Source organism: Elephantulus edwardii, unplaced genomic scaffold (assembly GCF_000299155.1).
Source record: "Elephantulus edwardii isolate Elephantulus edwardi_28Jun2011 unplaced genomic scaffold, EleEdw1.0 scaffold00152, whole genome shotgun sequence".
NCBI classification, from domain to species: Eukaryota; Metazoa; Chordata; class Mammalia; order Macroscelidea; family Macroscelididae; genus Elephantulus; species Elephantulus edwardii.
The window spans coordinates 6,798,627-6,813,224 of NW_006399902.1; the positions used below are offsets into that span (position 1 = coordinate 6,798,627).

At 43.6% G+C, this 14,598-nt stretch overlaps 1 protein-coding gene across 1 annotated transcript; it reads right to left on the minus strand.

The window, feature by feature from the left end:
* Positions 1 to 4,043: 4,043 nt before the first annotated feature.
* Positions 4,044 to 5,450, minus strand: NYX (nyctalopin). Its single transcript, XM_006894976.1, has one exon. The coding sequence runs from the start codon at positions 5,448 to 5,450 to the stop codon at positions 4,044 to 4,046; it is 1,407 nt and encodes a 468-aa protein (XP_006895038.1).
* Positions 5,451 to 14,598: the final 9,148 nt, after the last annotated feature.

A 14,598-nucleotide genomic window follows, 5' to 3' on the forward strand; every position in this document is an offset into this window, starting at 1 on the left:
AAACAGGTTTGTCCTGGAAAGAGTGAAGTCAGAATGCTCCTTGGAGTCGAGGATTCTGAAGCTTTGTCTGACATACTTTGGGCATGTTGCAAGGAGTGACTGGTCCTTGGAGAGGGACATCATGTGTGAAAGAGTGGAGGGATGGCGCAGGAGAGGAAGACCCTCTATGAGATGGATCGATTCAGTGAGGTGGGAATGAGTGCGTTGGAGACGGTGAGGTTGGCTCTAGTACATAGGGTTGCTATGAGTCGCAAGTGACTCAATGGCACATAACAAAAAACAACAACTGTGCCTTTGAGAGATTTTTTTTTCTTACAGCTGGAGGACAGCCCTGTGGCCTGGCCTACCTCATGTCCCAGCTTTTCTTTTCAGGAATGTTTTTCTGGCAGTGTTAAGTATTGTAAAGGCACCTAAGATGTTCCATCTAACCATTTTTACAGTGTAAAGACTCAGATTCCTGTGTAACACAGCTTATTCCATTCTTTTTTTTTTCCTTGTGTGCCATCAAGTCGGATCTGACTGGCACAGGAGGAGACTGCCCCTCCTTCTTCAGCGGAGCATCTAGTGGATTCGAACCACGTGCCTTCGAGATTAGCTTATTTCATTCTATCTACATCTTTATTCATTCTGCTGGTTCTCATTTTAGACCTTAAGTATACAAATATCTCCAGTTAGAAAGTACCCAAAAGTGGCCACTGAATTAACAAGCTGTCATTAGGGAGGTCAAACAAAACTCTAAACACAAACAAGAGCTAGATCCATATTTCTTGCCCATGTAATGAGCCAGAGTTCTATTAGGAAAATCAACTGCTTTCTTGGATCCAGCACATCTCATATTGAGTCCGTTCTGAATGCTACCATTCACCGAATTCAAAATAAATATTGGAGTTTGCATTAGCCACCAGGATAGCATTTCCAAAGTCAATAATTAAAAGCACAAATTTAAAACATAAACCTCAAAAGAGCTACTATGTAAGGAGCAGCATGCATATCCAGAGGTTGTTTTGTATTTTTTCCCACCTGAATGACCCATCCCCCACTCCACCCCACCTCACTCCCATCACCTTCCCTCCCACTGACACCTCCTGGAGAGAGAGCAGACCCGGAGGAGCCTAATCCATTCCATTTGGGACTGAAACTCAAAACCTGCAATAGATTTCAGGAACACAGAGGCTACATAGAGAATCCCATGGTTTTGATACCAGAAATGTAAAATAATTTCTGAGAATTAATGCAAAGTTAGAAATAATATTCTTACTTTTACTTGATGCCAAGTATTGGTTCATAGTTGACCTTCCAGCAAGTTTTCAGAGGCTGTAAATCACACAGGAGGAGATTGCCCATCTTTCTCCTGCTCAACTGTAGGTGGATTTGAACCCTCAGAAAGGCAGGACTGGCCTCTGGCTTAGCAGCATGATTCCCCACAGACTTTCCCACTGGAGAAGAATACTAGAGATTTTGGGGGGTTTAGTTCACTCAATAGCCCAAATTGTGAGTTCCAAAGAAATGTGGTAGCCCCAGGGTTAAAATAGAGGAGAAGAAAGAACAGTCCCAGAAGCTAGTTTTCAGAGGCTGATTAAAATGTCCTTTGTTCTCTGAAATATTAGTTGGCTTAAGAAGACAAATGTTATAGCTGGAGTGGTGGTGTCCAGGCCTGCTAAGCAGAGGCAGATAAGCAGGCATCTGTCTAGAATGCTTTCAAAGGGAGGAACTGTTGATTACACAGAAATGCACAGAAGCTAAGCACTAGTTCCCAAAGTAATATTATTTGTCATCTTAAACTTTTGTCCTGTGAAACCAGTTAGTAGTCATACTCTCCTGAAATGGCATAAAGGATTCTATGTTGGTTTTAGCATCTATTAAGAAATAGTAATAAGTTAGAAGAGAGAGAAAAACCATACATAGTAAAAAGTTAACAGCTCAGGTCAAAGTATTCACTGTACTGTTTTTGTAACTTTGACATGGAGACTCAAACTTTTCAAAATTAAAAATTTGTAAAACAAATATGGATTCTCCAGATCTGTGTGGCCTCCAAATTATTTTAACCACATCCTACAATAAAAAAAATGGCATAACAATCCAGTACACACATATCATTTGAACAAATGCACAGAAATAAATTTTCACAAAACAAAGCTTACCCTCATAGCATGTGGTACTCTGTGACTTTTCTACTCTATCATATATTTTTTAATGCTAAGTGTGACTCATTAGATTGACTACTAAAAATGCTTGCAACCCATTTGAAAACTCTATCCCTCAGTGCACTCTAGAAATATAGGGTGGAGGGACAGAGAAAGAGAGGAAGCCCATTGATGAGACAGATTGACTCAGTGGCTGAGGTAATAAGGGTAGGTGTGTCGGAGACAGTAAAGTTGGCCATTTTCAGGGCTATTATTGTACATAGGGACGGCATATAACAACAATAACAAACATAGGAACACAGCTCCCAGAATTCACATGGACTTTGAAAATCCTACCTTTTCAAATACAGAGAGGGAGGCTCAAATGCAGTCATCATTGCAAATCCTGAGAACTTGTGCATGTGGTTAGCAGACATACATGCTCCTGGTCTATCATGAATGTGGACCTGCTCAGGATGGTTCTGCTGCTGATTATAAGAGGTGGACATAGGAGGATACAGCTTGTTTCTGTGGCTAGTAACTCGTCCTAAAGCAGGCAGAATAGTCCAGCTCACTCATTCCCATGCAACCCTGAGAAAAGCTGGCTTGTTAAGCATCTGGCAGTCCTGCCTAGAGGTCATGTGCACTTGCTATAGGTACTGTTCCACCTGGCTCTGGTAATTCTGCTTGGGAGCATCCCGTGACCTGAGCAATCTTTCAGCCTCCTACCTCATTACTGGCCACCACCTTCTGTCTCAGTTGTTAGTAAGCCCCAAAATGTACACCCCCATAATGATTTCTGTGCCTAAGAGTGTCATCCATCTACTTTGACGAATGTAGTATCTCTGTCCTCTGGACAGTTTTCTCACAAGATACCGAGAAGGGAGATTGTGTGTCCTCTGTGGGAATGCACAATACTATGAACATCTGAGAAGCCCTAAAGTAGAGAAATCTGCTAAGGAGGGTTCTTGTTTTGCTTTGTTTTTTTTAGTCCTAGGATTTTATAAACTTATTTGTTAAGGAGGAAGCTCTAGTGGCTTGGTGGTAAGGAGTTGCTCTGCCAACCCAAAAGGATGAGGATCAAACCCACCAGGTGCTCCACAGGAGAAAGATAGGTAATCTCCTGCCACGGGAGTTACTGCCTCTGAAAACCTTCTGGAGGGTCAGCTACTAGTCAGTTTCCACTGCACAGCAATGAGAGTGAGACTTTTTCTCCAGAAGTTCTGGGCACCTAGTTCATGGGGAGTGGTGCTGCTAACTCAAAGGTCAGGCCTCTTTGATGGTTTAAATTCACTAACAGCTCTAAGAGCTTCTAAGAGCCCAGCGACAGGCAATCTTCTCTCCTGCAACTTACCACCTCACAAACCCAATGGAGAGTCAGCTATGAATCAATAGCATGAGTAAATAAAGCACATCTCAGACTCCAAAACTACCCCTGGCTCTAAGCCTTTTCTTACTTCCTATCCTGGCCTCCTTCTTGGACTCCAATGTCCCCATGCCCTTGGGGGGAGGGAGAAGAGAACTGTGGGCTTAGAGAGTTAGGTGGTCAGAGAAATAGAACTCAATAGATTGAGTCTAATTCAGGCCATTGCAGGCACTGTTGCCTGGATGTGGGGGTGGGTCGTGTAGCCCTTGTTCTTAGGTATCTTCATGCCCTAGGAGCTGGCAATCTCTAACTTTACTATGTTCAATCTCATTTTTCTTTTTTCAACTGATGCCTTTATGACATAGGCAGAAATCCGTAACCTTCCTCCTCCCCTGCCTGGCATTCATGTTCCAGGGTTCTTCTCTTCCCAGGGCTAGCTGGAGGCAAGCTCTTCCTTCTATCCCCCTGGCATCCTTAAGCCTTGCCTACCCTCAAACCCACACTTTCTCCTACTGGCCAAGGAAGGCAGTGTGGACCACTGCAGTGTGTCAGGGCTAGTTCATACACAGGCCGAACACCGCGTGCTGGGCCATACTGAGTAGGAGGCAAGCGCTGCAGAGAATTGTGGTGTCAAATCCCAAGCATCCCATCCCACGGGAAGGAAGGCTGCTAGACAATGAGGCATTGGCTAGCACCTCTGTGGTGTTAACTCCCTCCTCCACTGGAACCCTCGGGGCCAGCAGCTTGGAAAGGAGGCTGTTGAACCTGCTCGCAGTGGTGGCCACAGGCTCCGGGGAAAGCCCTGGGCTGTACGCAGTGAGGTTCAGCTCCTCAGGGTCCACACAGAAGCCGTCAGAGGAGCGCTCAAAGGCCACCTCGCTGAAGTCTAGACCCGCCACGGAGCCCGGGGAAGCGCATGGCACATCAGCGACATGTCCAGAGCTCTCCATCCAGTCTCGCAGCCACTCCAGGCGGCAGTCACAGCGCCACTGGTTCCGGAAGAGGAAGAGGTGGCCCAGAAAGAAGCCAGGCTGGAAGGCGGCCCAAGCGAGTGCAGTGAGGCGGTTGCTGTTGAGGTGCAGAGCCAGAAGGCCTGAGAGGTTCTGGAAAGCGCCCTCCTCCACGAAGGTGATGCTATTGCGGTCCAGGTAGAGCAGCTCAAGCTCCGTCAGATCTGTGAACCAGGCCCGCACCACTCGGCCTAGGGAATTGCCGCCTAGGTTGAGTGTGCGCAGGTGGTGCAGGCCATGGAAGGCGTCTGCAGGCAGTGCAGCCAGCAGGTTGTCATTGAGCAGCAGGTGCTCCAGTTCACCGCAGTCACGAAAGGCACCTGCGTGCACTGTACGGACGTGATTGTACTGTAGATTGAGAGAGCGCAGACGCAGCAGACCCTGCAACGAACTGGAGGCCACAGCCTCGATGCGGCTGCGCTCCAGGTGCGCATGCGTCAGGTTGACCAAGCCGCGCAGCGCGCCGGGCACACGACGGAACAGGTTGTCAAAGGCAGCGACCTCCCGCAGGGCAGGAAGGTCGGCCAGGAGGCGCTCAGGCACGCTGAAGAGGCGGCAGGCGGCTAGGTCGAGGCGGCGCAAGCGGCCGAGCGTGGCAAAGGTGCGCGCATGCAAGTAGCGAAGGTCGCCGTTGTGGGCCAAGCGCAGTTCTGCCAGCTGCGGCAGGCCTTTGAAGGCGCCGGGCGTGATGAACGACAGGTTGTTATGGCGCAGAGACAGACGGCGCAGAGACGGCAGTGTGCCAAAGGCCCGCTCGCCCAGGAAGCGCAGGCTGTTTCGGTCGAGATCGATGGAGGCTACCTCACAGGGAAACTCAGCAGGCACCCGAAGGAGGCCTGCATGGTCACAGCGCACTGTGCAGCCTCGCTCGGACCCGCTGCAGACGCAGGCAGCAGGACAGGCGCGCACACAGGCTTCCACAGCCCAGGCGTTGGGCAGGCTCAACACCATTGCTAGGGGGCAGGAAAAAAAGAACAGTGGTCAAAGAAAGGTCGTTCCAAATAAAATCCCACCTGATATGAGGCAGAACACATTATCTTCCACCACACCTTAACTGACCTCTGACTTATTCAGGGCCACCTGTCCTCCACATGCCCTCTTCCAACTTCCTGGGCTTTACACAGGTTTGCCCACCTAAAATGCCCTTCTCTTTATATTCCAGACATCTTCATCAACAAAACCCAGACTTAATCAGGATATCTGCCCCCATTTTAAACTCTCTCATGACTGTATCTTCACTCAAAGTGTATAGGCTTAGGATTGTCTTTCAAGGGATTTTTAAGGAAAGTGGTAATCTTTTAGAAGCAAATTGCCAAGCTATACTACCTAGGTACCTCTGGATGAACTTTAACTGCCAAACTTCTGATTAGTAATCCAATACTTAACCATTTATATCTCAGAGACTCTTAGAATGAGGTCCAGGGCAGTTTTTTGTTTGCCTGTAGTCCTAGGTTGTCCAATATACTGGCCACGAGCCACATATGGCTACTAACAGTTTGAAAATGTAGCTATTCCTAATTTAGATTGTTACTGAACACAAGGGGCTCTTTCCGTAGTCAATTGCCAATAAGACAAACAGATTGCAATATCCACAAACACTTTATTATGCAGATCTGGGAGACAGCAAGTCACCTCCAAGACTGCCTCCTCCTTTGGTAATCATCACTGGGTTTTATCCTAGGGTGAAACACCAACCCACTTAATAATAAACTTTTGTTAGTAAAATAAAAGAATTTCTATATCTGAAAGAAAATCATTCACACCCAGATATTCCCTTCCCAGCCAAACAGGCAGATTAAGGTACAATTTATATATGATTAGGGAAAACAGCTTCAAAGAGATAACAGCTAATCTAGGAGATGCATCTCCTCTTCTGATAAACAGACAGATCAAAAAAAGGACACTAAGAACTCCAAGATCAAGCAACCAGTCCCGCAGGCTGGAGAAAACTAACTATATAGTTTTATAATTGATACCAATATAGAGAATTCTGAACTTATTAATACCACCCTACCATTCCCCCCTCTTTTTATATGTCTGGGTTGATTCTTGGGGAAGTTATTTGTGGGTTCCCCATTTGGGAATAGGGGCGCAGACTCTCTGGCTACTTCATGCTGAACTGGGACGTTGAGGTGGAGGGGAAGGGGAGCCCACTTTAACTCTTCATTGGTGGTCTTGAGTTCAAGCTGTATGCCTTCTTGTTCAGTTAGAAAATATTCTCATGGCGTTCTCTGACCTCTGGACTACAAGATCTCTAGTAAACAGGGAGTGCAGACATAAATTAGAAGACAAACATCAGGAAGCAAAGGAGTGTTACAGGCTGCTGTTTACTTTCCCTACCTCACATGATTTAATAAATCAGTAATACTTCAGTGGCATTACTATACAAGTAACTATGCTGATGCTGCACTGTTCTAAATTTACTAATTTTTAGCTGTTGAACTTTCCTATTATGATTAAAGGCTCAAGTTCTGCTCCACTAATTTTAGGTTACATGAAACGTTCTTTATCAACTGTACACATAAAACAAACAAAGAAAATTGAGGGTGAGTGAGTACTTTTTGACTTGTGAGGTTGAGTCCAGTGGAAGTGGATGGCAGTTTTATCTTTGGAGCAAGGCTCAGGGTCTGAAACAAACCTCAGTGTTCAAGTTACCTATAGGAAAGGGAGCAAACCTAGAGAGAACAAGCTTGTGAGTTACTAGAGGAAATGGAGGAAGGTGGCTTAGATAAAGTTTCTCACACACAATTTCATGGGCTTAATTTAAGCCTTGGGAGATACAGAGGAATTTAAAGAAATAACATATGAGCAAGAGCCTATGGTGATGAAGGAAGAAGTTCAAGCTGCTTTGAAGGAAATAGCAAAAAATAAGGCCCCAGGAATAGATGGTATACCAATTGAAGTATTTCAGATAACAGATGTTGCCCTGGATGTGCTCACCAAGTTGTGCCAAGAAATCTGGAGAACAACCACTTGGCCAACTGACTGGAAGAGATCTATATTTGTTCCCATTCCAAAGAAAGGTGACCCAACTGAGTGTGGAAACTACAGAACAGTGTCATTGATTTCACATGCAAGCAAGATTCTACTGGATGACGAAGAGATTGAGAGTGTTCACAGCTTCAGTTCCACAGTCAACACTCTTGGTACCAGCAGTCAGGAAATCAAAAAGCGTATCGTGATGGGAAAGTCTGCTGTTAGGGACCTCTCAAAGGTACTCAGGAGCAACAGTGTCTCTCTGGAGATTAAGGTGCGCCTGATACAGGTCATGGTGTTTGCAATCGCTTGTTATGCATCAGAGAGTTGGACAATGATTAGGGAGGACAGAAGGAGAGTGGATGCTTTTGAGCTGTGGTGCTGGAGAAGGGTATTGAATGTACCATGGACTGCCAGGAAAACAAACAGATTCATCTTGGAGAGGATTAAACCAAGCTACTCCTTGGAGGCAAGGATTCTGGGGCTTCGTCTGACATACTTTGGACATGTTGCCAAGAGGGACGGGTCCTTGGAGAGGGACATCATGCTCGGGAGGGTGGAGGGACAGTGCAGGAGGGGAAGACCCTCTATGAGATGGATTGATTTGGTGACTGGGGTAATCGGGATGGGTGTGTCAGAGGCGGTGCGGTTGGCGCAGGATAGAGCAGGGTTTAGGGCTGTTGTGCATAGGGTCGCTATGAGTCGGAAACGACTCGACAGCACATAACAACAACAACAATAATTTAAGCCTTCTTCTGGTGCTACTTTAATTCAGAGCAAGGCCAAAGCAACCTCTGATTATACTAGAGATGGGTTTCCTGACAGGGCTCGGTTATCGACTTTATCTTACTCAGATACCCTGGTGACGAGTTCCCTCCTGGCTTCAGACTCTATCCCAATATGCTTTTGGAAGGAGGTGGAAGCCCATCCTGGTCCAAGTCTTTTCAGGACCCTGACGCTGCACCTAGTCCAGGAATCCTGTCCTGGGAGCAGCCGCTCCTGCTGGGCAGTAGGACTGATTGGGCCTCTCTCTCCGTTGCAGTCTACCTGTTGCTCCAAGAGGCCACATGGTGGGAGCTCAGGACTCCCCATCAATGGCCCAATATTTTATCGGTCTCTCTTACTGGACCACTGGGATGAGAATGTCCATCCATGAGTCTAAGGGGCTGCGGGAGTCTGGTAGGTCCTCTGGCGTATGCTCAGGCTATATTTCCAAAGACAGCATTATCTGGAGGTGTCTGACATTCTCGGTTGTTGGATACCTTGGGTGTGATGTTGACCATGCTGAGTTGAGTTTGTGCCAATGGCTCAGTCCATCTTTTGTAGTCTCCTCCTAATGTCAGGGATGCTCTGGGAAACAATAGTCAGGTTAATCATTCAGACTCCAGAAGAGTTTTCTGAGTCTAGATCCGCATACTTAAAGAAAGCTTGATGCAGCCTTTCAAAAACAGGAAAGGATTTCTATTTGGTTGCTGCAGAATGGCTCCGTTCAATTTCAGGCCTGGAGCTTCCCTTTTTCTTCTTGGCCTTTCTACTGTGCTTTTTATGTTCCGTCTGCCATAGGCTTCTGCCATCTGGATATGAATTAGGCTTAGCGAAGCAATTGTTTTCAAATAATCTCCATGAAGGCAAGCTGCTACTAATCATCTCTTCTCACCAGTCAGAACTGGGTTAAAAAAAAAATTGAATCTACTCACTTGGCAAAGAAAATAGTCATTAATAATCACCTTCATAGAAGAGTCTGAAATTTTTATTTATTTTTTTTCCTTCTCACTTTGACTGATTTGAGGCAGAGAAAGGGGAAAGAAAAAAAAAAACGTTCTTCATAAGATCTTTGGGTTGCTTGCCCATATAGACTATAGAGTCTCTGGAAACTACTTGAGTGGGTATTGTTTGACCTTGTTCTGAGTAGCCCTGGCCAAAGGATATGAGGTGAAAAGGAAAAAAAAAAATCTAAGCCGTTTTTCTTTAGTTCTCCTGGCGAATAGCACTTACTTTAGGTTTTTACTATTAAGTATCACTGGTGTATCAAAAAAACAAACAAAAAAACCCCCCACTGGCTTGATTTGAAAATCTACATCTTCTTTCTTTTGCCATCATTGAGCAAGTGCCTCTTACATTCTCCTTTTTATAGTATAGAATATTAAAGGCCGATGTATACAGATTTTACTCAATTTCCTTGACCTCTGGTGAAATATTACTTGCTGAGTAACTTAAAGATCTGTACAAAGTCTACTTTTTCTTTGTACTATAACTTAAATAACATAAAAAGGTAAAATTTCTATTGAAATAAAAAACATTCATTTGGCTAATATTAGCAAGCAGGCCAATTACACAGAATTCTTTTCGAACAGATTTTTTACCAGAATGGAAACTTTCGTTCTTACTTTTGAGCAATGATCTAAAATGAAATGAACTAAAGAACAGTATTAATACATGTGCAATCCTTAGATGTGATACAGGTACACAATTATTAGATACAATAACAATACAGCTTTTGATCAGATACAGCAAAAGTTTTACTCATCAAATACAACTTTTGCTTATCAGATACAGCACAAATTTTACTTATCAAATATAACTCACTCATCAGATACAGCACAAGTTTTACTTATTAAATATAACTTTCACTCATTAGATGCTGCACAAATTTTACTTATCAAATATAACTTTCAGCAGATACAGCACAAATTTTACTTAGCACAGGTTTTACTCATCAAATATAACTTTCACACATCAGATACAGCACAAGTTTTACTTATTAAATATAATTTCACGCATCAGATACAGCACAAGTTTAACTCATTAAATATAATATTCACTCACTAAATATAATGCAACTTCAATCAGCTCTGATACAAGCAGGCATCAATCAAAGTGCTAAAAAGAACGAAGAGCAGAGAACTTCTGCTTCTGATCCTATAAAACGAAGAATGGAAAGCTTCCGCTTCTATTCCTATAGTTTCCTGTCTAAAAAGTACAGAAACCAACACAAGCACAACTGTGCAACAGATACAGATTTGGAATGGGTGACTCACGTCAACCCAATCACCCAGATCTCTGTGGGCAGCTCACGCTAACCCACTCAACCAGATCTGAATGGGAGGCTCACGCCAACCCACTCTCAGGTAACCGGCTACAGGCACACAAGTGCATTCCCCAAGGCTGGCCAAAACAGAATTTTTTTACTAAGCGCGCAGTTACCAGATAAAGTGCATGGATTAGTGAAGGCGATGGAGGATGCCAAGAGTTGATTTCTCAAAGATCTCTTGAGACAAAATGTCTCAGTGGTGCCCTTGGATGTTTGAGAAATCTGCTCTCGGGGTCCTCCTATCCGCGAGATTCAGAATCCCCTGTTGCTGTTGTTGTTGTTATGTGCCGTCGAGTCGCTTGCGACTCATAGAGACCCTATGTACAACAGCCCTAAACCCTGCTCTGCCAATCTCACTGCCTCTGACACACCCATCCCGATTACCCCAGTCACTGAATCAATCCACCTCATAGAGTCTTCCCCTCTTGCGCCATACCTCCACCCTCCCAAGCTTGATGTCCCTCTCCAAGAACCTCTCCCTCCTTACATGTCCAAAGTATGTCAGACGAAGCCCCAGAATCCTTGCCTCCAAGGAGCAGCCTGGTTTAACCCTCTCCAGGATGAATCTGTTTTCTTGGCAGTCCAGGGTACATTCAATACTCTTCTCCAGCACCACAGCTTAAAGGCATCAAATCTCCTTCTATCCTCCTTAGTCATTGTCCAACTCTCTGATGCATAACAAGTGATAGCAAAAACCATAGCCTGTATCAGATGCACCTTAGTCTCCAGAGTGACACCATTACTCTTCAGTAACCTGGAGAGGTCCCTAACAGCAGACTTTCCCATCGCAATACGTTTTTTTATTTCCTGGCTACTGGTGCCAAGAGTGTTGACCATGGAGCCAAGCAGACTAAAGTTAACAATCTCAGTCTCTTCACCATCCATCCTGATGCTGCCAATTGGTACATTGGTGAGAATCTTTGTCTTCTTGACATTGAGCTTCAATCCTACCAGGTGAGTCTGGGTCGTGAAAATGTTACTGAATACAAGGGGTTCTTTCCGTAGTCAATTGCCAATAAGATAAACAGATTGCAATATCCACAAGCACTTTATTATGCAGATCTGGGAGACAGCAAGTCACCTCCAAGACTGCCTCCTCCTTCGGTAATCATCACTGGGTTTTATCCTAGGGTTAAATACCAACCCACTTAACAATAAACTTTTGTTAGTAAAATAAAAGAATTTCTATATCTGAAAGAAAATCATTCACACCCAGATACTCCCTTTCCAGGCAAACAGGCAGATTAAGGTACAATTTACATATGATTGGCGGAAACAGCTTCAAAGAGATAACAGCTAATCTAGGAGATGCATCTCCTCTTCTGATAAACAGACAGATCAAAGAAAGGACACTAAGAACTCCAAGGTCAAGCAGCCAGTCCCCCAGGCTGGGGAAAACCAACTACATAGTTTTATAATTGATACCTATATAGAGAATTCTGAATTTACTAATACTACCCTATCAAGATGTGCTCTGATGCAGTTAATGTGCCTGGTTGCTAACTGGAAGATACATACAAGTCGACTAAGAGACACTAGGTAGCTCTGGTGGCCTAGTGGTAGGAAGGGGCACTACAAACCCAAAGGCATATGTTTCAAATCCACCAACTGCTCTGCAGGAGGATGGGCAATTTCTTTTAGAGCAATTTACTGCCTCTAAAAACTGGATAATCAACTATGAGTTCATTCCAGATTGATTGCATAGAGTAAGAACAATAATGAGACACCAAGGAAGAAAGGCCTGGCAATCTACTTCTGAAGTATCAGCCATTGAAAACCCTGTGAAGCACAATTCTACTCTGACAACAAGGGGATCACTATGAGTGGGAGTCTACTTCACAGGAACTAATTTCAGTTCTTTAGGTGTAAAATAAAGAATTGATTTCAAAGACTTGGTAGAAAAGGAAAAGAGATGTCTCATTAATATTTCCCTCTGCTTTGGCTTCTTGGCGCTCTAGTGCAATATTCAGAGTTTCTTCTCACATCCATTTTGGTCTTTTCTTCCTCCTCTTTACAATGACCTTTTGCACTCTTTCTGGATTATATTCTTGATATCTTCCTATAACTCATCACAAGGCCTCAAACCTGTTACTGAGATGGTTCTGAAAGGCAGGTGGGATAGACTCAAGGTCATAATTTGGTTCCCATGGGCTTGATTTCACTTTCCTTAGCTTCAGCTTAAACTTGCATATGAGTAGTTGGTAATTTGTTCCACAATCAGCACCCGGCCTAGTTTTCACAGGGGATATTGAGCTTCTCCAGCAGTTCTTTCCACAGATGTAATCTATCTGATTCCTATGCTTACCATCAGGTGAAATCCATGTGTATAGCCTGCATTTATGTTTCTTGTAAAATGTATTTGCAATGAATACGTTGTTGATTGTGCAAAATTCTATCATCCTATCTCCAGCTTCATTTCTTTTTTTTTTCCCCAGCTTCATTTCTGTCACCAAGTTCATGCTTTCCAACTACTGATCCTTCTTCTCTAATCCCAACATTTGCATTCCAGTCACCCATTATTATTAATGCATCTTGATTGCATGGTCAATCGATCTCTGACTGTAAAAGTTGGTAGAAATCTTCTATTTCCTCTTCTTTGTCTCTGGTTGTTGATGCATATATTTGAATGATAGTGGCATTCACTGGACTTCCTTGTATGCATATGAATATTATCCTGTCACTCACAATATTTATATTTCAAGATGCATCTAGAAATGACCTTTTTACTTATGAAAGCAACCCCATTTTCCCTCACCTTTTCATCATATGATCTACCTTTTCATCTCCAGCATAGAAGATCATATGATCATCTGATTCAAAATGTCCCATGCCAGTCTATCTCATCTCGCCAATACCTAGTATGTCAATATTTATGCGTTCCACTTCTTTAAAAAGATCTAATTTTCCTACATTCATTGTTCTCACATTCCATGTTCCAACCACTAATGTCTGCTTACAACTGTTCCTCTTCCTTAGTATTTCCATACTTGAAAGTTCCACCTCTGTTGCCCTATATGCTAGTCTAAGTGTGCTCTATTATACATAGGATTTTTGAAGTCCTGCTACTTCAGAAATGGCTGGCCAATCCTTCTTCCTAGTCTGTCTTAATCTGAATGCTCAGATTTAGAAAAGTATCTGACAGACAAGGATTTTACAGAAAAATGCAGATGAAAGATCTTTCCCAATGGTAGAAATAGCCACTTGTTCTGCCAAGAAGCCAAAGCAGAGGGAAGAAATCAAGACATTAAGGAGTTGAACAGGAGATTTCAAAAGGCTATGAGACAAGACAAAGTATTATAATGAAATGTGCAAAGAGCTAGAGTCAGAAAATTAAAGGGGCCGATCTCGCTCAGCATTTCTTCTTCTTCTTTTTTTTTTTTTCAATATCCATAAGCACTTAATTACACAGATCTGGGACACAGCGAGTGACCTCCAAGACTGCCTGAGAGTGGTCATTGGGTTTGTACTAGGATGAAACATTAGCTCATTTAACAATGCACTTTTGTTAGTAAAAAACAGTAATTTCTACATCTGAAAAGAACACTTCACATTTAAGTATCAGTAATTCAAGAAGGGTACAGTTATCTTCCTGGTAAATAGGCAGGTTAAGATACAATTTACATATGACTAGAGAACCAGCCTCACCAGGATCTAGGATAGATGCATTTCCTTTCCTGGTATACAGACCTATTGAACTACTTTACATGACTAAAGAAAGGAAATAGAATTTAGAGGCTTAGTAACTAGTTTTGCAGGCTGAAGAAAACTGATGTTAGTTTTATAATTATATAACTATAGTTTTATAACTGATACATATATAGAGAATTCTGAACTTATTAATACCACCCTATCACCATCTGGGTCGCCAGAATATTACTGAACGTAAAGGGTTCTTTCCGTAGTCAGTCGCCAATAAGAACAAACGGACTGATCCCCTTAGGGAGCTCTGGTGGCCGAGTGGCAAGACACTGCACTGCAATCCCAGACATACGCAGTTCAAATCCACCAGATGCTCTGCTGGAGAAGGAGGGG